Here is a 27,237-nt window from a genome sequence, read left to right as displayed (position 1 = left end):
GCGTCCCGTCCTGGACGCTGCACGGAGGCTCCCTCCCACCTTTGGGGCCCGGAAGGCTCTCCTCCCGGGCTTCTCGGGTGAACCCGAGGGAAGCTGGGGCGGGGAGCTGGGGTGGGTGAGCCCGGAGGCCGAGGGCGGAACCGGGCCTCAAGCAAAACGACTTCCTGAGCCCAAAGGGTCAGCAGCTGAGTGTCCTTTTAGGTAGAAATGCTATGTTCCACAAATAAAACAAACTGGAAGATATTTTTATACTTAGGAAAGCAGATTTAGCTCTCGGCAACACAGACCATGGCAGGCACTTCTGCTGTCTCTGGAAAACCACAATTTAAACCACAACTTAAACTGGACCTGGTTCTTCTGGCATGTGGTCACCTGGCCAAGCCCTAGGGCACCACTGGTCAGAGGGCAGTGTCCACCCTGCCGACAGGAGAGGTGCTCAGGATGCCCACCCCCAAGCCCTGTCCACTAACACGCCAGGGTGGGGTCCTCAGAGGGGGGCTTTGGGCACTGGGGGCAATAGTGCAGATTCAGGGTCTCCCCTCTGCATCACGAGACAGATGTGGGTCTGCCGAGCAGGGCAGTGGGAGGGGATGGACAGGAGGGGACAAGTGAATTAAGGAGGACCGAGGGCCAGATGGACCATGTCCTCGGAGCCCCACCAGCCCCGCCCCAGGCACTGTGAGCTCATTCAGTGCAGAGCAAGAACCAAGGTCCCAACCTACGTGGGCTCCCATCGAATGGGGAACAGAATGGTCCTTTGACATCGGGATGTGGCCAGCGGCCCAGCTGGGAGGAGCCAGCCTGCCAGGGCAGGGTTTTGAAGGATGCATAGGAGTTTGCAAGGCAGAGCAGGGATCAGAGAGAGACAGGAGGGGTACAGGCCCAGAAGCAAGACCTTCATTTATGAATTTCCTGCTCTTTGGCCATCTCCCCCACACCTCCATCGCCACCTCCGGGTGTTCTCGGGCTATGCAACAAACATTTGAGCAAGAAATAAATAAAGGGAAGGGGAGAGCCTGGGGGATGGTGAGAGCAGAGAGGGCCAGGTGCAGGGACCTAGGTCTGAACCAGAAATGTGCCCCAAACACCTCCGTGGGCCGCCCCCGCCCCTCAGTGCCTCTGAAGCAGAGCCAGCTCCAGCATCCACCCAAGAACGATGCCCAGCTGGGCCGCTGGCCGCATCCGGGTCTGTCTTTTCTGTTTCCTGGGCTGGTTTTTTTTTAACCCAAGTGAAGCCAGCAGGAGCTGGTTCTGTGGCTGGCGTCTGCGCCTGGGGTGGCGTCTGATCCTCCCTCCCCCACACTTCCTCTTTGGCCTTCACTCCTGCCTCAGTTTCCCCTTTTGGTGGGAGATAGGACCCCACCCCTGCCCCAGACACAAAGGCCTGCCTGGTCCCAGGCCTGAGTGTGGGACAAACAGAAACCCCGACTCCCGTCTGCGGGCTGAGGGCCCTCGAGCGATGAGTGACCTCACCGTGAGATCCCCGAGGTGACTCATTTCCTCTGCCACCAACCCCGGAAGCCGAGGGCCGCCTGCCCAGTTCACCGAACACAGGACAGTGGCCACAGACAGGCTGCCAGAGAGATAAATAAGTCCATGTCCCCCAGAATAGCTTGACTGACCAGAGGCTGAGCCCTGAAATACCCTGGCGGGGGCAGCCCAACCGGGGTGACATCACTGGGCAGCGGGGAGGGGGGGTACCTCAAAGGGCCACAGTTTGCAATGAAGGGGATGGTATGGAGGCCACCAGATGCCCCATTCCCAGCGCTGGTGTCTGAGGTCCAGGGGTGACTTGGGGGCTGGCCTGGGATGCAGCGGCCTGTGGGGTCTTGAAGGTATGTCCTGACTGTGTACCAGGGCTGCAGACCCCCAAAATGCCAGGACACATTCAGTGCCTGCCCCTGGGGCTTCCAGTCTGCGTGGGGGCGAGCCTCAACACACAGTCACGCCAACGTGCAGGACCGGAAACTGAGTCCTACCAAGGATGGCTCGGTGCCACAAAGAAGCCACGACCTGAGGTGCACCTGCCGACGCCCAGGCTGAGGAAGGGCGTGGGGTGGACGTAAATGGGAAGCAGGAGCTGACACGCCACCGGGGGGGGGGGGGTCCTGGCAGGGGCCCTGGGCGCTGGGTTGCAGGAACCAAGAGGCTGTGGCACCCAGGCCCTGCCCTGCCCTGGGGTCACTGCAGGGGGCTGTGCCCGGTGCGCTGGGGGTGTGGGTGGCAGCCTGCGGGGCAGGTGGGGGATGCCACAGCCGTCCCAGCAGGGGGCTGGCTGACGGGTGGCAGGTGCCTGAAGGACAGCAGCTCCAAAGAGGGTGGCCCCCGCCCTTGAGACAGGTGAGAGTAACCAGAGCAAGACGGGGTGAAAACCGGAGGAAACACCATTCTGAGAGACAGACAGACAGCTCGTTAACCTCCAGGGGGGCTGAGGAAGGCTGACCGGGCGGAGTCTGGTCAAACAGAGCGACAGACGGGCACCCGGGGTGCCGAGGCGTGGGCTACGCGAGCACCGCCAGCAAGCACTTATTTCAGGCCAAGCTTCCGACACCATCCTACGATCTGTTAAGTTGAATGGATTGCTCTTTGGGACGAGCATATCAGAAACCGGCCACTCAAAACGGAGGTTTTCCTAAACCTGAGCTTGCCAGTGACCCGGTGTTGTGCAAAGTGAGACCGATCTTCTAAACCGGGCGTGGACCGCGACGTTATTTTCCAAAGAGTTAGGAGGTACTTACATCCGCTTCCCCCTGATCAATGACATAGAAGTTATCGCCTTCGTCCCCTGCAACGCAAGAGATACAGTGTGTTAAGGCAAAGGACACAGTGGCAGCCTGTCCCTCCTGCCACCCCCGGCCGCTGCCTAAGCCAAGTCCAGGGGCACTGGGCCTCACCTGTTTTTTAAAATTCTTTGAATAAAAATTGTCCAGCCCAGCCCGTGTGGCTCACGCGGTGGAGCATCGACCCAGGTACCGAAAGGGGCCGGTTCCATTCCCGTCAGGGCACCTGCCCAGGTTTCGGCTCGATGCCCAGCAGGGGCACGCAGGAGGCGGCCGAGCAACGACTCTCATCACCCAGGTTTCAATCTCCCTCTCCCTTCCTCTCTCTAAAATCGATACAACATATTATTTATTTACTTATTTATTTATAATATATCTTTACTGATTTCAGAGAGAGGAAAGGAGAGGGAGAGAGAGAGAGAAACATCAATGATGAGAGAGTCATTGATCGAGCCCGCAACCCGGGCATGCGCCCTGACCGGGCATCGAACCCCGATCGCCTGCATCCCAGGTCGACGCGCAACTGCTGAGCCACGCTGGCCGGGCATAAAACATATTTTTTAAAAGCGTCTACACTTCAGGTGTACAACATGGTGATTCGATGTGGGTATTTCCAGAGGACCCTCTGTCGTCAGCTAACGAACACCTGTCTCCCACACGGTCACCAACACCCTGTGCGGAAACCTCACCCGACGCCCGCGGTCCTGGCCAATTCCCAGGGCTCAGCACAGGCCGTCGGTTTTTAATGGCACGATTGTTGAAATATGTCGGGTTAGCCTGTTAAGCGGGTTGCTCTCAGTCATGAAGACACACACAGGATTTTACATTAGCAGTTAGGTTTTCCCGGCCAGCCCCGGCTCCGGAGGAGAGGGGGACGTACCTTGCTGTATAACAGTCTCCCCAGCGATGTGCGTGACGGGGAACATGGCATCGAATATGTCACTGGAAAGGAGACACAGGCGTGTGAGACCCGCAGCGGCCCCGACCCCCGGCCCTCCCCTCACACTGGGGCTCAGTCTTGTCGAAAGAAGGTCAAGCTCCCCGGGCGATGAGCACATCCCTTCAGTAGAAGGAATTAAACCCTTGGCACCCTGGCCGGGCGGCTCGCTTGGCCGGAGCATCCTCCCGAGACGCCAGCGTTGCCGGTTCAACCCCCGGTCAGGGCACATACAAGAGTCGACCACTGAAGGAATCAGTTAGTGGAACAACACATCGTGTTTCTCTCTCTGGGTCTCTCTTTCCCTCCCTCTCCAAAAATCAATACATAAAAATTGTTAAATAAAAAATAAAATCCTTCGTGACCCCACTGTCCAGAGAATGGCACCGAGCCCTCGGCACAGCCTTCCTGGTCCTCTTCTGCCCCCGATTCGGGTTTTTACGAAAATGGGATCATGCTGGAAACGCTGCTTTGGGCTCCGACTTAAAAAACTAAAGTAGTAACAGGCGGTGAGCATTTCTCAAACCAGCAAATAGAATCCGCCAGAACAGGGCGTCGGTCCAGACAACCGTTTTCTGCATTTTCCTGTCTGAGGTGTCCTGAGAGGCAGGTGCCAGCGAGATGCGAGGTCGTGTCCCTGCGCCAGAAGCCGGGTTCTAACCTGCTGCTCCCCAAGCGAGGCTGACACACAGGGCTGGACCATTTAACGTCCTAAATTCAGTTGTGAAATGGACCGAGGGGGAGACCTGCATCCCCCGGCTGGCCCTCAGGAGAGGTGGACAGTGTGGAGCGTGACCCTTCATCTCTGGGACTGCAGCCAGAACAGTGTCAGAGGTCAACACCGGCACCCCAAAATGCAATGACCACCCTCGGATGCTGTGCCCACACATGGCACATGGTTCCCCAAAGAGGAATGTGAAGCTGGCCTACAGGCAGGGGGTGCACCCCGGAGCTCAGGGGGCCTGCTCCCTGCCCGCCGGCTAACTAAAGGGGTGCTCCTGGGAAGCACTGGTCAGGCTGAGCCCCAGGAAGCAAACCAAACCCAGGGAACCCAACAGCCTTGCGCCTCCTGTTTCCAGGGGGCAGAAAATGTAAGTAAGTCGTTCTTAAAATAGCAGCTGTCCTCTCTCTACATAAGAACTGTTTCTCAGAGGAGGAGGGCAGCACCCAGGGGTGGGGGGCAGGGGCTCCGGGGGGTTGCGGGAGCCCCTCCCAGGACCCTCCTCGCCAGCCTCCCAGCCCTGGCATCTGCCCCCTGGCCGGGCCGTTTCTCAGCCCCAGCATCCCAGGGGAACACCTGCAGACAGGTCTGGTCACTGTTTAAAACTGAATTCCTTCAAAACCACACCACCAGGGCTCCTAACACGAACAGGTTCTTTAGGAAATGACTCTGCAATTCCTCCTTCATATTAAAAAACACCCTTGAACTCACAATGGTCGTATTTCCCAAAACGCCGCACACCACGAGGCTGAACCCTGCGCACCGTCCCCCTGCCTGGGCGCAGCTGGTGCGGCCCCCGCTGAGGCCACAGCCCGGGCCCGTGCCCACGTCTCTCCCAGGCAGGGCCACGGAAAGGTGCGCTATGATGTGGCATCTTCACCACCCACCCAAAGCAACCTCTCCCCTCCTGTGCTCTCCAGGTGGAGACGGGGAAACCCACTGAAGCCCCAACGCCACCCTGCCTCCCACTGGACACACCGCGGTCACGTTCCTGCGTCACAAACCGGCCACGGGGATGCCACAGCGCCCCAGGAAGGGGAGGAGGGTATGACTGCCCCCCACCCTGAGGCCCGCGTCCCACCGGGGCCTGGAAAGCCTTGGCCCCCGCCCGGTGGCTCGGTGCTCACGCCAGGTGCGTCTGCCCTGCCTGGACCCCAGCCCAGCGCCACAGACAACCCTCGCTGGGCCTCCCCAGCCACACAGGTGTCCCCCAGGTGCGCCTTCCCGGCCCCGAGGGCGGGAGCCGACAGAACCTCCACCCTGAGCTGGAAGCCGCAGCCTCATTTACCACGAAGGCCCGCGAGCCCCACCCCTCGGCCACGGCCAACCGAGGCCCAGGCCGGACGGTCCAGGCCTCTCGGAGCGGCCGCCCTCATCCCCGGCCTCTCCGCCCTCTCGAATCCACCCCTCCCCCCCGGCACTTCATGGCATTAGAAGGCCTCGGCTGCCTCTTCCCGTGAAAAGGAGAAGTTTTCTGTCCTGATCTGGAAGCGACCTGGGAGCTGCCCCGGAGCCGCTGCTGTTGGTCTCACGTGTGACCCGACCCCACTCCCCACCCCGTCCACAGACACAGCCCTGAGGCACGAGGGCCTGTGCTGGGTTCTGGGGCCAAAGAGCCCCCCGATCCCACCAGTGTCCAGGGAAGGCGAGGAACAAGCGGGAGGGCAGCCTCCAGTCCCACCGAACCCAAGGGGTGCCGCCCCTCCACACCCCTTGCGAGGCCAGGACGGCGGCCACCGGAGAAGGCCACCGGAGGCGCTAAGCGGCTGTGCCAATGCCAGCCTCTCGGGAGAGCTGAGGACAGGCTGCACCCACCGTCAGCCTCACAGCCCGAGGTCCCAGGGGTGCCAGGCGGACAGGACATGTGTCTGCAAAGGTCGGGGTGGCCCCGAGGGCCCTCACCCGGGACGGCCCTCACCCGGGACATCCCAGCGGAGTCTCTCCACCCCGGACACAGTCCCCAGGCCCGTCGTTCCTTCTCGGCCACCTCTCTCTCCAGCAAACCGCCCGGCCCGCCTCCCGACCCGCCTCCCGACGTGGGGCCTGGAACCTCGCGCTGGCCTGCGAAGCTCCTCTGGGCTTTAGGCACTGCCTGCACGCGTCTCCTGCCGTCGGTCGTCGTGGGTTCACTTTCCATGACGTCCTCAGTTAAACTGACATCTTTCACTTAACGGATCCCGGTTTTGCTATTAAGGTTTGTGCCGTGTGGGTTTTATTTTTATTATTATTTTTTTTATTTTTAATCCTCACTGAGGATATTTTTTCCATTGTTTCTGGAGAAAGTGGAAGGGAGGGAGGAAGGGGGAGAGAGGGAAATTGAGGTGAGAGAGACACACCCACGGGCTGCCTCACACACGTGTCCCAGCCGGGCCCGGGATCGAGCCTGCAATCCAGCTGCGTGCCCTCCACCGGAACTAGAACCAAGGCCCTTCGGGGTGCGGGCCAGCGCTCGAACCACTGAGCCACATCAGCCAGGGCCGTGCTGCGCGGGTCCGACGTGAGAAAGCGCTTCCCCAAAGGCAGTAAGGAGACATTCTCCCGAGTCACCATCTGAGCTCAGGTGCGACTTAAACAGGAACGGACTTCCCTCAGCCCGGAGCCTGGACGTCCACGGTCAGACATGTGCTGGCAGGCGGCCGCCTGCCCACTGTGGCCTCACAGGGCGGAGAGAAAGCGCTCCCTGGGGCCTCTTCTTATGAGGACACGGGTCCGTCCTGGGGGCCCCACCCTAGTGACCCCCCTAACCCTAATCTCAACCCGAAGCCCCACCTCCAAATACATCGCATCAGGGTCAGGGCTTCAGCACATGGGCTCTACGGGGACGCGGTTCAGTCCACAGCAAGTACCTCCTGCTAAATACACAGTTTTCAGGTCGGTATTTGGGTCTCTGGGAACGAAGAGTGATGGAAACAGCATTTAAAGGAAGACCCCATGCCGTCGCCAGCATGGCTCAGTGGTCACAGCGTCGGCCTGCGCGCCGGACTCTCAGGTCCGACTCTGCCAAGGGCTCACGCCGGGGTCGCAGGCTCGCCCCCTGGTCGGGTGTGTGCGGGAGGCAACCACTCGAGGTCTCTCACATCGATGTTTCTCTCTCTCTGCCTCCCCCCTCCCTCCCACTCTAAAAAATCAATGGAAGCCCGGCCGGGCAGGGCTCAGCAGTTGAGCATCGACCTGGGATCCAGGCGATCGGGGTTCGATTCCTGGTCAGGGCACATGCCCGGGTTGCGGGCTTGATCAATGACTCTCTCATCATTGATGTTTCTCTCTCTGTCTCTCCCTCTCCCTTCCTCTCTCTGAAATCAATAAAGATATATTTAAAAAAAAAAATCAATGGAAAAATATCCTCACTCCGCAGGTAAGGATTAAAAAAAAGACAAGACCCACCGCACGCGGGAAGCGAGTGCAGGCGCAAGCCGACGTGTGTCTGAGTTAAGGGGAAAGTGTATTCACACCTCCCATCTCCTTCAGAAACGGCTGCGTTTGCCTCGGAAGCACAGCCCGGTCCCTGGCTTGGACCTGCAGCTGTTGTTCAGAGAAAGGACGCGGCCTGGGCGGGGCCACCCCAGTGGACAGCACCGGCCCGTCGCAGCGAGGGACCGGGGCTCCGTTTCGGGGCCCCAGACTTGGCGTCCCCAGTTTGTGTTCAGGCGTTTCCACTGTTTGGGTGAACGCTCGCTCCGTTTCTCTCTCGGATGTAACGTTCCAAATAATTCTCTATAAACAGTGATAACTCAGGCAGGGCCGGGACGGCGGGGGGAGCAAGGCCGCCGGCTCCTCCAGAGGATGAGACGTGTTTATAGACCCTGGGGAGCCTCGGCCTCGGGGACCTGGTGCCATCCAGTCTGCGGAGGTTCCTCAGCCACAAGGGCCGTGTCGGAGAGAGAAACACGAACGCTGGGACTCTGGGTGGGAGCATCGTGGCGTCCGGGACGGAGGCCCGCGCCACCCGGGTGTCCAGGGAGCTGCGCCGCCCGGGAGCCCCAGTGCACGCTCGGGCTGGGGTCCCCGTGTCCCAACGCCCAGGCCACCCCGAGCCCCGGGGCAGGGGGACACCTGCAGGTGCGGGTTGGTGAAGGTGAGCTTCTCCTCTCAAAACAAGCGTGCCCTTGGGCCCTGCTGAGCTGTCTGCACTCCTCTTGGCGTTTTCACCTCAGAAACAGTTTAACCGTCCAGGGGAGGCAAACGTAAGTTTCCAGTTGTGAGGACTCAAAACAGTTTATTATTTTCCTTTCTTTTTTCTTTTTGGTTAACTGGCACCCACAGGTATGTTTTCCACTGATTTTTAGAGAGAGCGGGAGGGAGGGAGACACACACAAAAGGATCCGAGAGAGACACACGTCGACGGGCTGCCTCCCCCAGACGCCCCGACCGAGGCCAGGGATGGAGCCTGCAACCCAGGTACATGCCCTTGACTGGGAATCGACCCCAAGACCCCTTGGAGCACCGGCCGATGCTCTAACCACTGAGCTCACCGGCCAAGGACAGTTCTTTCTTGCGTTATTTATTATGTTATTTTCCGTATAAACAACTGTAACCTACTTTGCCCCACCCATGCATAAGATGAGGCCACGTGCAGTGAGGAGTCACGGAAATCTGAGATACCCGACGGCTGGGCCCCGGCTGATGAAACTGCCGAATGGCGTACAGGGGCTGGCACTCTAAATGGTCTCAGAGACACCCCGGTGGGGTGGACGGTGTTCATTATAGGTCTGTTCGTAAAGCAGGTGGCAGGCACAGGCTGGCAAAATTACAACAAGTAGACAAATCCAAATTATAATGGAAGATTTCAACACCCCTCTACCAGAAGTGGGCAGACAGACAGACAGACAGCCCCAGTGGGCCGAAAATCAGGGGCAGAACTGACCTGAACAGCACCGATCCAGCTGACACGTACGGGGCACCCTGTCCTTCTCAAGCTCCCACGAAACATTTACCAAGACACCCCATCTCCTGGGCCACACATGCCCCTGAACAAACTTACAGGAGTGGAAACCATACAGCGTCTGCTCTCAGGCCACAGTGGAATTAACGAGAAATCAACACAGAGAGAGAGCTTGAAAATCCCAAAAGATTGGCAGATCAAGAACACGCCCTAAATGACACAAAGAAGCCTCAGGAGACACTGAAAAGATTTCAAACTCGGTGAAAATGGAAACACAACTTATCAAAATTTGTGGGATGCAGCAAAAGCAGTGCTCAGAGGGAAATTTATAGCACTGAGTGCCTACATTAGAAAAGAAAAAAGCTCTAAAAATCAAGGCCCTGAGCTTCCACCTTAGGAAGCTAGAAAAGTAGACACAAATTAAATCCAAAGTAAGCAGAAGAAAGTAAATAATAAAAATTACAATTAGAAATCAATGGAATTTAAAATAGGGAATAGAGAAAGTCAATGAAACCAAATCTGGCTCTTTGAAAAGACTGGAAAGGTCCTAGAAACATCTAGCCAGGCTACGCCCCAACACCCCCCCCAAAAAAAGACAAGTAACTAACGTCAGAAACGGTGAGGGGGCATCACCACAGAACCTGTGGACGTTAAAAAATAAACACCACGAACCAGATGGAAGGGACCAATACTCCACAGGGTCCCCGACGCTGGGAGGGTGGGGATGGACATCTTGCTGGCTAGGGCACCCCCAGGATGGAACCCTGACTCCACCGCAGAGGACCCCTAGGGCTGCCCTTGGCGGGAACCAACACCCTCCAAGGGGAGCAGAGGCTCCAGCAGCCACTCAACCAAGAGCCCCATCCCCCGCTCACGCCCACCTGGAGGCGCCACTGGAGGGAGGTGGGCAGCCAACGGTCAGCTGGGGCCAAGCTAGGCTCCGACTCGGCCTCAGGAGATGACAGTGACCGAGGCAAACGCAGTCCCTGCCCCAAGTCAACAGCAAAATGGGTGAACACCAAAGAGGGTGGGGCCCTCTGGCTATCACTCATTCACTCCACACACACGGAGGACAGATGCCCGGCCAGCCGCCTCCGGCCACACCCCACCACAGGGCAATAGCTGCGCTCCTAGCGGCGTGAGAAAACCATCTCCTTCCTGGGCACCGGAAAGGCCGTGAGACGGGACCAACGCTGCTCCGTGGACAGCCATCCACAGTGACGTGGCTTCCTCGGCCCGGACGGGCGGCCAGGAGACCCCAGAAGCAGCAGATGGTTTCCACAGACGGTCGAGCAGAGACAGGATGGGCACCGAAGGCACCGGTCAGGCCCCTGCCTCCCACACTGTAACCGAGCCCGAGCTCGGGGCTGGAAACCTCATCACCACCTCTGCACCGAGGGCTCTGGAACAGTGCCCAGGCGCCCGGGGGAAAAGCCCCCGCGCGTGGGCGGCCCCCCCACTCCTCAGGGTCAGCAGAGGTCGGGGGAGTTGCCTCCAAGGGCCTCTCTCCCAAGAATCTTCAAAAATCCCGTTCTTGGGGATAGAAAGAGACCAGCTGCCTGGGGTCACACCGGGCTGCCCGGGAGCTGATTCGGCAGCAAAGCCAGGGACGTGCTGGGGGCCCGAGGAAGCCAGCCCACTGCAGACCTGCCCGCAGTCCAGGCTTGGGTCAGCCTGGCCTCCCCACCGGCCGGCTGGACACAGTGGCCGGCATGTCCACTCCAGGCTTCGATTCCTCGGGTACGACACGGAGCAGCCTCGCCTGACCAGCACAGAGGCTTGCAGAGCTCCATGCCCACGTCCATCTCTGCCCCCTAACCACCGTCCTCACCTTCTCCAAGGAGCCCTCCAGGATTCCCCCCCCGCTGGCCCCCACGCTCATTTGTGGAATGCTGAAGTTTGCCCCTGCACCCTGCCTGTGTCGGGACCCGCAGGGCAGGGCCGTTGTGCTGCCTGACCAGGGCTAATCCCAGACGGACGAGGCATCTGGGAAACCCCGCTGACCTGTCACTGCGGCCACCCGACCTCCACGGGTGGACATGACCCTGGGGCTCACGCCGGCGGCGCAGGGACCCCTCCCACAGGCCCCTGCGTGCAGGCGCGTCCGGCGTCAGGAGAGGAGGGCAGGAGGCCTGGAGCCACGCCAGCCCTGGCTGCTGGCCTCGCTCCCGCTGCTCCCAGGATGGAATGTTTTGTGGGTAAAGGCACCTTGCTTATTTTAAACCAGCGGCCCACGGAGCAGTCACGAGATGCGGGCAGCTGGTGCTGTCCTGGCCACCAGACCGCTCCCGCTCGTGGGCGGAGGATGCTGGAGACGTCCGCCCCGGGCTCCCAGGGACGCTGCATTTCCTCCCCCGGCTGCGGAAAGGATCAGCGGCTCCCGGGCTGTTGCACAGGGCCAGGCACAGGCCTCGGCCACGGGGGGCGAATGCGCAACCGGGGCTGGGCTCCTTCGGCGGCGGGGGTTGGGGCAGGGGCGACGGGTGTGACAGCCCCGGGCGAGGCGCCTGAGGGGACCCGGGCAGTGACCTTCCTGTGAAAGCAGAGAAAACAAGTCACCCTGGGGGCAGCCCCATGACCTGCTGGCGGGATCCTGGCAGGTGCATGTTCAGTTAGTGGGCGTTTGAGGGGCTCAGGCACCCCGTGGGTGTCTCTATGATGCTGCTGGGCCCGTGGCTCCTGCACCGGGAGGAACCACGGGGAACTCAGATGGTTTTGTTGTTAATCTGCTCTAGGCCTTCATCCTGGGAGAAAAGGCACACGTTTGAAGAGGCTGCTTCCAGAGGACAGACGCTCCCCCCCACCCCAGCTTTATGCCAAAGGCACCAGGGGACATGCCACAGGCCACTGGGCGTGCGCACGCCGCCAAAGGCCACGGCTCTCCAAGTGGGAGATGCCCGTGGGACTGTGCAGACAGACGGGACAAGGACCCACGGGGGGAGCGAGAGGCACATGGACACCTGAGGGGCCTCACCTCCCAGCGGGCCGGGCCAGAGGCTGGGGGAGGGCCGACCGGCACCTGGATAGAAAGGTGGGGGCACACCTGGGCCCCGACTCCATGGTCCACTCCCACCAGGTGCACATCTGGCCACCGTGGGCCACTCCCCAGGACACTGGGAAGCAGGCCTGGAGCCCAGAGGCTCAGACGTGTCTGTTGCCTCAGAGAAACCCCCCCATCCCTCTACCGGTGACAGCAGCAGGCAGAGAGGAGACAGGACGGGGCCTGGGCCCTCCGTTTTCTGGTGTTCAGCACAGTGGGAGTGAGGCTCAGGGGCTGCAGGGCCAGGAAGAGGGTCCCCGTCGCAGCCGGTCACTCACCAGCCAGCCAGCGGCTGAGCCTGTTCCCTCATCTGTGAACGTGGCCACTGGCAGAGCACGCTCACCGGGATGCAGCAGCTCAGTGGCCGCGCTGGTGGCACCTGCTCCACCAGCGTCACGACCCCGTGTGCCCTGTACCAGTGGGACAGTCCTCACCCAGCGCACACACTCCTCCAACGGGGTGGGGGGTCTGCTGCCAGCCCGGCAGGTCCTGGGTTCACTCGCTCCCCACCCAGAACGTCCCTTATCCCAGCCAGCTCCCTCCCTCTCAACCGCTGGAGCACAGTGACACCAGGTGGCCAGCACCTCCCAGCCCGTGGCGACCACGACGACGAAAGCACAGACTGGTCGTCACAGAGGTTACTGGACAGCACAGCCGGGGCAGAGATGCCCCTCTCCCTGTCTCAGCCTCTCAGTCTCAGCCTCTCAGCCTCTCAGTCTCTCTGTCTCTATGTGCACGTCTCTCTCTGTCTCTGTGTCCCAGCCTCTCTCCTCCTGGTCGGGGTGGGCACCAGCATGTCTTGCTCCCACCGGCAGCCAGGACCAGCGGGGCAAGAAGCAGGCAGAGTGGGGGCGGCAGGCCCCACGTTCTCCTCCCAAGCCCTGAGCTGGTCACGGGCTCCACACAAAAGGGGGACGTGGCAGGTCCTGCCTCCTTTGGGGGGGTCGGGAAGGGGGGTTAGGCAGCAGGATGGGTCAGAATGACTGGGGTGAAGCACCTGGACCCAGAACCAGGACACCTGTGGCCAACCCCCAGCTCTGCTGCCCACAGGCGGGTTGGTCCACCCGCAAACAGAGGCCGGGGCCGGGGCCGTGACCCCACCTCCTGATGCTGCCCCGAGGGCAGAGGACAGGCACAGATCAAGGCCAGGACCACTGTCCATCTCGTTCGCTGCCGGAACCCATGCCCCGGACGGCACCCGAGCGCTGCTGGAGTTGCTGAGCGAATGAGCCGAGAGCCGCAGACAGTGCCTCCCACGGCGGCGAACACGGGCCTCCTGGGCTCACCGTGGGAGGAAGCGGTTAATACGCGGAGGTCCGACCGTCTGCCCGCGTCGCGCCCTCCCTGTTCCCGAGCCCCACCCTGCTCCCTGGTCCCCAGAGGACGAGGCCCATCCGGACTCTATCCCCCACCCTGCACTCGGCCAGCCCCCGGGCACACGGCAGGCCCTCGACCCCTTAGAACGGACCCCCCGTTCTGGATAGAAACGGCACATTTTAATTAAAATGTCATCCCTGTGCCCAGGTAACGGCGTGCTGAGAGCTTGGCTGAGGAAAAGCTTTCCCCTGACTGGCCCAGAGGCGTCCTGCAGAGCCTGTGAACACCCCCCACGCAATTAAAAACCCGTTTGGAAGCTCCCGCGGCCCCTGGCTGGAGATAACAGGCTCGCTGGTGACCCAGAGGCTGTGCCCCTGCCCTGGCCAGTGTGGCTCAGTAGAGTGTCGGCCTGTGCACGAAAGGGTCGAGGGTTCGACTCCTGGTCAAGGGCACGTACCTGGGTTACAGGTTGGAGCCCAGGCCCCAGTTGGGGTGACGATGGGATTGATGTGTCTTTCACATGGATGTTTCTCTTACTACTTCTTTCCCCCTCCCTCCCTCCCTTCTAGACTCTTTAAAAAACAATGGAAAAAATATCCTTGGGTGAAGATTAAAAAAAAGAGAGACTGTCCCCCAGAGGGGCTCAGGGCACACGCACATGGGGCCTCCCCACGCAGGGGGCCGCCTGCCCACCAGACACCCCTGGGTGCTCCCACGACCACACCCACCTGCTAGGAAGGCCGCCTGCGTCACAACAGCACGGGAAAGAGGGAAACCCCGGGAGATGCACTCACCAGAAGAAAGGCGAGCCTCGCCCACCGACAGCAAGAGGCTGTGCTCGAGACACGGGGACCTGCGCAAACGGAGAGGCCCCCAGCTCACGGCTTAGAGGCCTCGGTGTCGACAAGGTGCCAGCTCTGTATCACACTGATCTACACGCTCAGTGCAGGCTTCTTAAATAAAAATGATCTGAAACACATGGAAACGCAAAGGCCCCCTAATAGCCAAGACCATTTTTTAAAACCTATTTTATTGACTTTTTGAGAGAGAGGAAAGGAAGGGGGGAGAGAGAAGCCGCAAGTGACAGCGGAACAGTGACCGGCTGCCTCCTGTACCCCCAGCTGGGGACCAGGCCGCAACCTCCTGGCGCACAGGACGCCGCCCGACCAGCGGAGCCACACCGGCCAGGGCACCAAGGCCATTTTTAAAAAGGAGGGTCACACACCTGATTTCAAAACTCACCCTAAAGCTCCGGGCATCTCGGCGGCGCAGGTTGGGGCGACGACGGCGCAGAGCAGTGGACAGCCCCAGGGGCCACGGGCCAGCCTCACTTACAGCTGTTGACCCTCAAAGGGGCCAAGGCCACTCGATGGGGACACAGCTGTCTTTTCAACAGATGGTGTCGGGACAACTGGACGTGCACAGAAGAAAAATGAACACAGACCCTCACCTCCCACCACACACGTAAAGAAACTCAACGTGATCACCGACCTCCGTGGAAGAGCTGGATCTATGAGACGCTCACAAGAAATGTATGAGAAAGTCTTCACTGGCGTGAGGCGGGCAGGTCCTCAGGCGTAACAGCAAAGGCGTGGTACAGAGAGAGCTGATAAACCGTTTCCCCCCGAAAGCCAATAAGAAAATGAGGAGATCGAAGGCAGGCGGGAGAAGCATCTCCAAGCCACGGGCGTCTGATAAACACCCAGAACACACAGACTCCAACCTGCACAAGCAGAAGGCCAGGGACTCGAAAATGAGCAAAAGACTTGGAGAGACATTTGGGGAGAAGTTGTACAAATGGCTGAACGCACAGGGGGCGAGGTCTGAGCTGTCAACAGGGAAACGCAAATCAAAACCACACCCACAAAAAAGCCACGTCCAGGAGGTGACTAAAATCGAGACAGTGCCACCACGGGCAAGGACTCGGAGGCACGGCAACCTCCCACGCCACCCTCGGGACGCGGGGACGTGGGACCCCCATGCCACCCTCGGGACGCGGGGACGTGGGACCCCTGCCACCCTCGGGACGCGGGGACGTGGGACCCCTGCCACCCTCGGGACGCGGGGACGTGGGACCCCCCCCCACGCCACCCTCGGGACGCGGGGACGTGGGGACGTGGGACCCCTGCCACCCTCGGGACGCGGGGACGTGGGACCCCCACGCCACACTACAGACGGGGGTGTAAGTGATGCAGCCACTTTGGACAACAGGTGGCTTCTTTAGAGTTAGACAGAAAGTGAGCACACGACCCAGAACCTCCACCGCTGGGGATCCACCCCAAGGGACAGGACCACGTGGCCCACAGAGACGTGCATGGTGGTGGTGGTGCCCATTACAGCCCCAAACGGAAGGAATGACGGACAGACTCACGCTCATCTCTCCCTCAACAGCCCCGATGTAGCCTCAGTCGAGGACTGTGTGTCTGCGGTCGAGGAAAAAGCATTTTCTTACCACAGAACATAAGTAATAAGTCACTGGGGCGGGTGAACAGGGCGGGAGGCGTGCCCGGTGGCGCCGAAGGGTTAAAGAGCTCGGCCCGCCGGCCGCGAGTTTGAGTTTGGCAGCTGCGGGCGTGGCGGGCACCCCCCCCCCCCGCCCCCGGCAGCTGTCCCGGGAGTCAAAGCGCATCTTTGTTTCCGACCCTCAGCAACCGCTGCTCTTTCCGAAGGCCGAGCGTGAACCAGCTGGCCCCGCGCAAGATGTAAGGCCGGGGAGACTGGACCCTCGGTAAGGACCAGGACGGGACGGACACCCGGCTGTCTGGGCGCTCGCAGCCGGGCCTCCTCACCCTGCCCTGGCGCGAGCACGCAGGGCACCGCCCTGCACAGAGGGGCGCAGGCCGCCGGGCACCACCGGGTCCGGAAGCAGCTGCGGGCGGCAGCTCCCGCCGGCCCCTCGGACAGGAACCCGCTGCCCTGAACCTGCGCGTCCGACCCGCGCGCACACCCGAGAACGGACTCGTGTCCTCCCCGAAATACGCACGGACGAAACTACCTGACGCCTGGGCTGGCCTCAGCTGTCCAGTGAGGGGGGACGGGGGAGAAAGGTAAAACCACTGACCAGACGCTGGCCTCACTGACGCCGGGCAGTCCTGACACTGTGCCCGCTCCTGCTGGGGACCCTTGAAATTCTCCACGGCGGGAGATTGTTTAAAATAGTACCTTGCAGTCATTTTCCCTAACAAACAATCGCCAAAATGCTTTTCATGACACCAGGAGACTACAAAGCTCTCTGGTAGTAAGAACACACGTACACCCCACACCCCCACACCCCCGGGTCGCCCGTCCCCACCCCACCTCAGCAGGTCCTGCCTGGGCTCCCCACGCCTGCGCTCCCCTCCACCAGCCACAACAGAAACCTGGGTGGGCCTTCGTGACACCCCCATGTCCTCAGGGCACCCACACAGCCACCCAGCAACTGCTGAATCCTGGCCCACCGCCTCAAAGGTCCAGCACCCCGGCCTGGCCCAGCCTGCGCTGCTCTCGCCCGAGAAGGGCCGCGGGCCCGCGTCTCAGCCTGGCCCTCCTTCAGAAAGCACAGTCCCCTCGCGTCACGCACAGCACAGAGCCCTGAAATAGACCCCAAATCTACAGCACCTTGGGTTTTTAACGGACGCAGTTCAGGTCAGCGGGCGAAAGGGTTGGTCTACTTAGTGAGAAGTGCTGACATGGACAGGCTTTGGGGGGGATTAAGCTGGACTTATACATCCTTAAACCAAAATAAAATTCCTGATGAATCAGGGAGTTAATCATTGAAAGAACAAACTGGGGAGCTTCTAAAAATGGTCCTGGGTGTGTCTGTTTACTGTCTTGGAGCACAGACGGCCCCCCGAGAAGAACACGAGATGCGTAAGGACCGAAAAATCCGCAAAAATTAAAACCTGTCCATCAGCAGATGATGGATAAACACAGAGAGGTCCAACCCTCGATGGAATATTACTCGGCCTCAAAAAAGAAGGAAACTGACACACACACGTGGACGCACCGAGTGCACTGGGCGCAGTGAGACAAGCAGACGCTGGAGGACACTGTCCACGTCCACTCGCGCGAGGCCCTGGAGGAGTCAGACTCAGAGATGGGGGGGGACAGGCCGGGGTGTTTATTGGGGACAGTGTCAGTGGGGGGGGGCAGGGCCGGGGTGTTTATTGGGGACAGTGTCGGGGTGGGGGGCAGGCCGGGGTGTTTATTGGGGACAGTGTCGGGGTGGGGGGCAGGCCGGGGTGTTTAATGGGGACAGTGTCGGGGTGGGGGGCAGGCCGGGGTGTTTAATGGGGACAGTGTCGGGGTGGGGGGCAGGCCGGGGTGTTTAATGGGGACAGTGTCGGGGTGGGGGGCAGGCCGGGGTGTTTATTGGGGACAGTGTCGGGGTGGGGGGCAGGCCGGGGTGTTTAATGGGGACAGTGTCAGTGGGAAGAAAACATTCTGGAGATGGACCCTGGCGGTGGCCGCACAACATGAATGTGTTTAATGCCACAGAACTGGACGCGTAATAACGGTGAAATGGTGAATTTTACGTATGTTTTATCACAATGGAAAAAATTATGGAAAAAAAGTTTTAACTTCCCTGTGACAAAAGAATTTCATCGACAGTCAAAAGACCAACGACTAACTGGGAAACCGTATATGCCGTGTATTTAATCAACACCCCAATTTTGTTAACTTATAAATAACTCACGAAAATCAGTAAGAAAAAAGACGGCAAGTCAACTGAGAAAACGAGTGAGGGATACATCGGGGTGGGGGGCAGATCCAAACCTCTGTCCCCAAAGAAGTCATTAAGCCCTCCAGCAAGACCCCCCCAACATGACCCCGTGGGGCCCTTGTTCGGAGCTCAGTGGTTTGGGGAGACTGAGCATAACCAAGAGCAGGGTCCCCCACGCTCGGACCTGAGACTGCACAGGTCCAAGCCCTGCGGCCGCCCTGACCCGCAGCTGCAACCTCCCCGTGAGGCGGCCGAGGGAGCGGGGACGGCGGGGAGGGGACAGGGCACTGCAGGGCCACCTTCCCGACACACCTTTCAGAATGTGAGGCCCGTCCCTGTGACCACGGGCGCAGACGTCTGTGAGAGGCACAGAGCAGGCCCGGCCAGGAGGCCACGTCCAGGAAGAAGGCACCAGAAACTGACCGCACGGGAAGACGCCACGGGCCCTTCTGGTCTCCTCCCTCCCGACCCTCAGCCACTGCGTGCCGTCAATGATGAGGCCTGTTCCTACAGCCCCCGACCCCCGGCCAACTGGCGAATTCCTCACACCCCAGCTGGCAGGCAACTCGGCTATTTTTAGTGACCAGGGCTCAAGAATGGAGCCACGCCAGGACTGAGGCGCCCAATGGGTCTGCAAGCCAAGGCGCCCCCTTCCCGTCACCACCACGAGGGCGGTGCAGGAGGCCAGCTCAGCCCTAGCATCCCTCCAGGACCCTGGTCCCGGGTTATTCTTCTTTCCAAGGAAATAGCCCCAGTCCCTGCCCCTACCCAACGGGGCAGCTGGACCGTCTGCCCCTTCTCTGGGCCTCGGTGTCCCCATCTCTACGGTGGGTGCTGCACACAGGAAGGCTTCAGGCATCTCAGGTTATATAAGGAGGTGAACAGGTGGGTGTAAGAGAAGGGAATGGTGGGGTCTGCGGCATCCTGGAGGCTGCACACCACCAAGTTCAAGGAGCCTTAAAGCGCTAGGGCTCACACAACCACAGCCCCGGGCAGATCCCCTGCAGGCTGCCCCGTGGCAGCCCCGGGATGGGGGAGCACCAAGGTCCTTTCTCCTCCTGATCCGGTGGTCAGAGGGGCATGTATGTCTTGTGCGCCTCGATAATGCAAGTCCTGGCCACCCTTTCAAACAGAGTCCCTCGGGAAGCAGGACCGGAGCACAGTCCTACTCACAGAGCCACAGGACTTCTGATTCACTGGGAAATGCTGGGCACACGGGAAATTATTATTTTCTTTAAAAGGTGTGGCCTGTCCCTTGCACAGTGAGGAGCTGGGCAGGTCAGTCCAGCGCAGCCTCATCCTCGCCGGGGGTCAGACCCCAGCTTCTCCAGGTCCTAGCTGGTGGCCCGGGGCAGCCGCTTCTCTGCCCTGGGCCTCATCTGCCCAGTGGCACCTGGGGCCTCACCAGCCTGCAGGATTCTGACAAGAGGAAGCACGTGAGGCGAGGGCCTTGCTCGGAACACATCATGTGACACAGCCGCAGAGCCCAGATTCCAGCCTCCCACTGCACACAGCGTCCAACTCCGCTGGGTTCACGTGGCCCGTGGTCTGCTAACCTCGCAGTCTCTGCCCAGAGGGAGCCTGGCTCTGGCAGAATGAAAATCACTCTTTGCATGTTCAACCCATTAAGTATGTCTTCGGATGTGGCCTCGAGTTTTCCAAAATGACCGTTTTGTTTTCTAGCACTGCCCGAGAAGGGAGCGCGGGTCCCAAGGCTGCAGCTGAGCTGGAGGGAAGGGGCAGGGCCGCGAGGAGGCAGAGACCAGCCGCCCCACGGCTGCTTGTGAATTCAGCTGCCAGGCGTGTTTTTCCCATCACCTGGGGACCCAAGCCAATTTATGGAAAAACAGGCTGCGAAGATATGCGGGTGGGAGGAAGAGAGAGCGACAGATAACAGGAGACAGCTGCGGCCACGGTGTGCTCCAGCCAGAGGCCTGTTTTAATTAGAGCTACAGAGAGCAGGGATGGCTGCCAGGAAGGCCGCCCCAGGGTGAGGTGCCCTCCCCGCCCGCCCGGCTGGCGGCCCTGGTAATGAGGCCCCAGTGGAGGGCCCAACACACAGTGCTGCTGCCGGGACCACCCACACCACACACAGTGCCTCCTAATCACCTCACGTCTCAGCTCCCAGGGGCATCCGATGCTTGTCTCCAGGGCCCTGGCTGGGGAAGCCCGGAAGGGGCCTGAGTGAACCCAAGGGCTCCCATCTCCCTCCACCAGGCCTGGGATGCGCGGTCAGGGCCAGGCCAGATTCATGGCACATGTCAGGGCTCCAGAGCACCGTTTGGGGCTCTCTGGGCCCCTGACCAGAAAGTAACTGCCCCAGGGTCCCCAGGAAGGACATGGATCTGTCTTTAGTCAGTAGCTGACCTAGCAGAAGGCTGCACCTGCCCCGCCCCAGCCCCTCACCTGGAGCAACTCAACTCTGCAGAGGGGCTGTGAAGGGGCCGCCCAGGCACGAGGACGCCCTACTCCAGCCTCAGCTGAGACATGTGCTACCTGGCCTGGAACAAAGGGCAAGGGGCCTCCCTCGCTGGCCCTAAAATCCTCTTCTGTTCACGAGGAGAGGAACAAGCTGGCCTCCCAGAGCCCTTCCTGCTGCGCCCTGAGCCCCAGAGCAGACCATTCACCTTCCTCAGACCCAGATGGAGCAGAGAATGACATCGTGGAGTGGCCTCAGGGCCACACCAGCAGCCGCTTCCTCAGACCAAGCACTGAGGCTTGGCTGTTGGTCCATGTGGAGGTCTGATCAGCATCAAAGGGCAGAGCAGCGTCAAGGGAGAGGCCCACTGACTTCGACCCCCATCCACACAGCTAAGGGGCCTCCAGAAAGATGACGGCGGTGACAGTGATGGTGATGACAGTGATGATGGTGACGGTGATGATGGTGTTGATGGTGGTGATGGTGGTGATGGTGGTGTTGATGGTGATGACGGTGACAGTGATGAGGGTGGTGATGATGGTGACAGTGATGATGATGATGATGGTGGTGGTGGTGATGATTATAATGGTGGTGACAGTGGTGATGGTGATGACAGTGATGACGAAGATGGTAGTGATGATGGTGGTGACAGTGATGGTGACGGTGATGGTGGTGAGGTGGTGATGGTGGTGATGGTGATGGCGACAGTGATGACAGTGATGGTGATGGTGGTGGTGATGATGGTGATAGTGATGGTGATAACGGTGGTGATGATACACCATGGACAGTACTGCATTCCATCCTTACAGCAACCCTTAAGGTAGGTTTTATTACTCTCATTGACACTTGAGGAAACTAAGGCCCAAAGAATGTACAACTGGCTCCCCCCCACAAAGATTATAGCACACTTTAAGTTCTGTGGCGTGAGTGTGTGTATGTGCATGTGTGTTGAGTGTGTGCACGTGTGTGTGCATGTGTGTGTGTGTGTTTAAGGCTGCCCCAGCCTAATACTCTGTGCTCAGGGTTCTCCTGGTCGTCTCTCTCACTCTATGACCCACTAGCCAGAGCCAGCTCCCTGCAATCTCAGGTCACCCCAGGACACCAGGGACCCGCACACCCCAGGACAAAGCCCGGATTACACACTCCCCATCCTCCTGCCCCTCCCTCCCAAGTGCACTCGGTCTGTCATCACGGGGAAGGAGGGGAGGTCTGGAGCCCATAGGCTCCCGTTGGAACCCTGGCTCTGTTATGACAACCCGTGTGACCTTGAGCCAGGGACAACCATTTTATTTACAGAGGGGGAAACTGAGGCCCTGCACCATCAATACAGCCCCATGGCCATCCTAGAAGAGAAAGCACAGTAGCGGGAGGGTTACACGGCATTATCTCCTCTTAGGAAAGAGGCCTAAAGGTCACCTCCACCTTCTTTCCAGCTTATGACTCTCCGCACAAGGTGGAAAGAGCCTGAAGGGAAGAGACCTGACAAACTGATAAGAGCAAAACCACCAGCCTGACAACAGGTTACTTGCCTTAAGCCTGAATTCAGCAGGTGGTGTCACTGAGCAGAAACGTGCCCTCACTCCACACGTGGGTTTATCTGCCAAGGAATGTCCTGGTGGGGACACGGAGGGAGCAGCAGGCGGTCTCTCAGTCACCACGGGCCAGGCGCCCATGAACTTGGAAAGGACAGCGCTGTGCTCGCCAAACTGCTGCGGAGCCCAGACATTGCTGCTCAGCCCAGCTCCAAAGAGCTGGGAGAAGGAGCCCATTTGGATGCCACACGGGAGACATCCTGAGGAAGGTCGAGAGACAGTCCCCTGCCCACTCCCTCTGGAGTCTGTTTCCTGAACCGTCCGCCATGACCAGAAAAAGTAGCCCAGTGGGGTTTCGAAATGGAAAGTGAGTTTTCCTACATGCAAAACAAAAGACCTGAATCACAGACACATACAAGTGAGAGCTTTCTTTCCAAGCCAGCCTCACAAAGAGGAATTTTTAATCCAACCACGTGTTTCCTCGCTTCTTGTCCACCTGGCTCTCTGATCCGACGAGAGCCTGTGAGTCTGGAAATTTGGGGCCCAGGACCCCAGCACAGACCTTCCCGGACATACACGGCCTCGATGCCCAGAGACATGGTTTCCATCAGCTCGCAGTCAGGCCAGGCTGGCCCTGAACCACAATTTTAATGAACCAGCTAGTGCTTGGGGCAGGGGAGGTGCCACAAAGGGTGCAGGGAGTTTGCCTTAAACACAACTGCCCCGAAGGCCCCTGGGAGGGAACAGCTGGCCTCCACAGGGAAGGGAGGCTCAAAGCTCAGAGAGGCCAAAAGAGAAACTGAGTCTGGCAGTTCTCAGAAAGTTATACAAGAAGGACCGGCTGACCCAGCAACTCCACTCCTGGGCGTGTGTCCGAGACACTCACGCGCCCACAGCAGCAGATTCAGGTAACCAAGAGGTGCAAACCACCCCAGTGTGCATCAGTAGACAAACGATGAACACGTGGTCCATCCATGCCGGAGTATTACTCACCCTTAAAAAAGGAAGGAAGCCCTGGCCAGGTGGCTCAGTTGATTAGAGTGTCATCCTTTGCACCAGAAGGTTGTGGGTTTGATCCCTGGACAGGGAGCACGTGGGAGGCAACTGACCGCTCTCTCTCCCTCCCTCCATCTCTAAGCATGTCCTCAAGCAAGGATTTAAAAAAAGAGGAGCCCTGGGAAGTGTTGCTCAGTGGTTAGAGCATCAGCCCAGGCACTGAAGGGTCGCGGGTTCGATTACAGGTCCAAGGCATGTACCTGGGTTGCAGGTTTGCTCTCTGGCCCTGGTTGGGGCGATTGCAGGAGGCAACCAACTGGTGTCTCTCTCTCACATCCATGTTTCTCTCCCCCTCCCTTCCACTCTCTCTAAAAATCAATGGAAAGAATATCTCCAGGTGAGGATTTAAAAAAAAGAGAAAAAAAGAACTTTTTAAATGTCATATGCCCCTCGATCCACGCCGAGGGATTTATCTTAGGTACCCAAAGGTGAGCAGACAGGGATGGTCACGTCATCAAAATGCTACTGATCCCCAAAGATGCCCAGTCCGTCAGCACCTCTAGAGAAATGAAACCTACAAACCACTTCGGCGCCTTCACCCACAGAGATGCTCCCACCCAGTGAGCTCGACAAAACCTCATACAACGTGATTCCACCTGAGACAAGAGTTAGGCTGCGCACATGAAATAAACCCTTAGGACAGCCCTAAAGTGTTCCCCACGGTTATCTCTACGAGCCGGATGATGCGGGACATGTTTTGTTTTTTGTCTTATCAGGATTTTTCCAGTTTTTCTAGTTATTGATATGGTCACAATCCCCAAGCACAGCCTCCCTGCCCCTTCACAGCTCAGAGGCCCCGCGTCCACTCCCAAGGCCCTTCTAGGCCATGTGACTGTCACTTTCGGGCGCAGTCACCTTCCTCAAGACCCCGGGCAGGAGCAGCTGGACAAGCATTTCAGCCCCACCTCCCCACGGGCAGTGCGCTCAGGGCAGACAAGGTGGATCCTCGCATGTGGAAGATGCTGGACAATTAGCCCACGGTGACCAGGGCAAAGGGGATGACAGGGGCCTTCCTGGGACAGGCGTGGGGGGGCTCCAGGTGCTGGCCCAGCGTTTGAGGAGGGAGGCCAGGTGCTCACAGTGCTTTATTCGGGACCTTGCCTCTGCTCTGTGACACACGTGCCCTCCAGACGGGTGTCACCGGGATTCACGGCCGTGGCCAGCGGGGCCCGGGAAGGGCCGTCGGTCCTGCCCCAGCCCTTCCTGGTTCCTACCTTCTCTCGTTGTCGTCCAGGTGAGCGAACAGCACGTTCTTGGAGATGGCTTTGGCCAGCGCCGTCATGGTCTTGTAGTCCTTGGGGATGACCTGTGGGGGAGCCACCGACAGTCAGGCTCCTGGGGGCACCTGGCCCTGACTCAGACCACACTGTTCCACCTTCACCCTGATGTTTTCGGGTCAAGGTCAAGATCAACGGCCTGCGATGTTAGGTGTGCCGCAACATTTATAATTTAAAAAAATAAAACAGAAAAGAGCCCTGGCCGGTGTGACTCAGGGTTAGAGCATCGCCTCAGGCGCTGAAGGGTCTTGGGTTCGATTCCCAGTCAAGGGCACGTACCTGGGTTGCAGGTTCGATCCCCCACCCCAGCTGGGGCGTGTGCAGGAGGCAACCCACCCATGTGTCTCTCTCACATCACTGTTTCTCTCTCCTTCCCCTTCCGCCTTCCCTTCCACTCTCTCTCTAAAAAAAAAAATCACTGGAAAAATATCCTCGAGTGAGAATTAACGTAAATAAATAAACAGAAAAGGAGGGAGGGGGAGGGGGAAGGGGGAGGGCAGGGCAGGGCAGGGCAGGGAGGGGAGAGGCATCTGTGGTGACCTGGGGTGGCTTCAGCCCTGTCCACAGAGGAACGGGGGGGGGGTGCTGATGTCCAGGGTGGGGGTGCGGGACCAGCAGGCAGGCTCTGAGTTGGTCCAGCCTCTAGGGCTCGAAGGCCAGGAAAACGAAAACCACACAGCCAGGATGCGGGGCCTCCACCCACAGCCACGGCCCAGTGTCCCGCCCCCTCCCTGGGCCTGGCAGGATCCCAGGGGGCAGGGAGACCCCACGTGAGCGCCTCAGGCACACGGGTGCTGGCCGGTGGCAGCAGTGGCCATGACGCCGCCACCCACCCAGGCCCCGAGCCCACCTTCCGCACGTAGGACACGGCATCCTCCTCTGTGTACACCTCGGCGCTCACGCCCCCACGGCGGCAGCGGGCTTTCACCACGGGGTTCGGCAGTGTCGGGGAGGCCTCCTCGTCGTGTGAGTCGGACTGAGAGGCTGACTTCTGAGCCAAAATTTGTCTGTTCTCTTCCTGTGGGGGGAAGACAGGGAGAGGAGGTGACACACTGGCAGCAATGCCCGGGGGACTGTCCGCTCTCAGGTGAGCCAGGAGCCAGGGGGGCTGGGGGGAGAGCGGACATAGGGATGCAGGGTTTCCTCCACCTCACTGCCCACCTGCCAAGGGCATCCCTGGTGAACTCCTACACACGCTTCAAGGCCCATTTCAATGTCACCTCCAACAAGAAGCCTTCCTATCGGCTCTCCCTCCCTCCCACCACCTGCAAAGCATTTGCGTTCATACCTGTTGGAGTTCACGTCATGACTGTGGCCTCCCCCACACAAGGTGTGGAGCTACAAGCACTGGTAAGAGCAACGAGTGAATGCAGGAGTGGACGGAGGAAGGAAGGAGTGGACAGGGAAATGGGTGACCTAACGGAGTCAAGACAGGGTTCTGAGCCCCGAGTCCCCACGTTGTACAAATGTCATGACCACAGACCACACTCAGCTGCGCTCAGCTACTGGGAGTCGGAGCTCAGGGTCCCAGGGACCACGGGGCAGGAGAAAGCGGGCTGACCCCACACACCTCAGCACCTACGGAGAAAGCGCCACGACTCAGCCACGGGCCTGCCATGCCATCCACATCACCTGTTCACCGCGGGAGGCATGGGCGGAGTCAGGGTTTCTGGCAGGACGGCCCCTGGGAGTGTTAGCAGCAAAGGGATTGTGATCAAATAAAGCAGCCCTGTCAGCAGCTCATGAAACCCAGGAAGGGCTCTGAAGGCTGACAGACGGGGCCACTTGGAAACGCAGAATGGAGCCAGCAGGGTTCCCTTACAGGCGAGAGGCTGGCCCAGAACCTCCCTGCAGCCACCAGAAGCCAGGTCCAGGCCCCATTTTGGACCAGTAAGCGTCACCTATGCTGGCAAAGAAACGGCTTTCCATTCAAGTCAGGCAGGATACAGGTGGCCCCACGTGGGGGGCCGGGGCGTGGCAGATGCCGTTATTTCTGGATGGCATCCCGTCCCCAATCCCTCGAGATTCCAGGAAAATCTCTCATTTTTAGCAAACCCCCTTCCTGTCTCCTGTTTCCAGTTGATGAATTGTCCGAGCGGCAGGATGGTCAGGGCAGGGGGTCAGTCTGGGTTTTCCGGCCAAGGGGGTCTTCCTAACAACGGTTATGGTGTGGGAACCACGTTTCCAGAAAGCTCTGAGGCCAGCATCTGCCTCTGAACTGGGCGGCACAGCTCCAGGGACTGTCCCCCTTGGTCCCCGGGGCCACGCTCTCCCTGGACCATGGTCACTGTCTTCTTCTGACCTCAATTTCCCTACATGAGGCGGGGGACAGGCTCGCAGCCCAGAAAGGAAACACTGGGTGGGGAGGGGCAGGATCTGGGGGGCCACTCGGAACGGAGCGTGCCCTCTGGAGACCCTGGGAGGAGGGGTCTCCGCCCCACTGGGTGAGGACCCAGCCATCCTGCCCCTCTCCGGGCATCTCCGGGGGCAGTTAATCACGCATCCTGCACCTTCGCTCCAGCTCGCACGCCATGGGGTGCCTTCCGGGAGGAGGAGTCTGCACACCTGAGGACC

The 27,237-nt window shown here is 59.7% G+C and overlaps 1 protein-coding gene across 1 annotated transcript in view; it reads right to left on the bottom strand.

The window, feature by feature from the left end:
• The window catches only part of PRKAR1B (protein kinase cAMP-dependent type I regulatory subunit beta), a 62,862-nt gene that overhangs the window by 24,571 nt on the left and 11,054 nt on the right, over positions 1-27,237 (bottom strand). Inside the window, exons 2-5 of the mRNA XM_087817052.1 lie at positions 25,514-25,681; positions 24,601-24,692; positions 3,661-3,722; positions 2,739-2,785 (exon numbers count right to left, since the gene is read on the bottom strand). Coding sequence (XP_087673178.1) covers positions 2,739-2,785; positions 3,661-3,722; positions 24,601-24,692; positions 25,514-25,681 — 369 coding nt within the window. The remainder of the gene's footprint in view (positions 1-2,738; positions 2,786-3,660; positions 3,723-24,600; positions 24,693-25,513; positions 25,682-27,237) is intronic.

This window comes from Miniopterus natalensis, chromosome 4 (genome assembly GCF_054644295.1).
Source record: "Miniopterus natalensis isolate mMinNat1 chromosome 4, mMinNat1.hap1, whole genome shotgun sequence".
In the NCBI taxonomy this organism is placed as follows: Eukaryota; Metazoa; Chordata; class Mammalia; order Chiroptera; family Miniopteridae; genus Miniopterus; species Miniopterus natalensis.
This window is presented reverse-complemented; position numbering and strand designations above follow the sequence as displayed.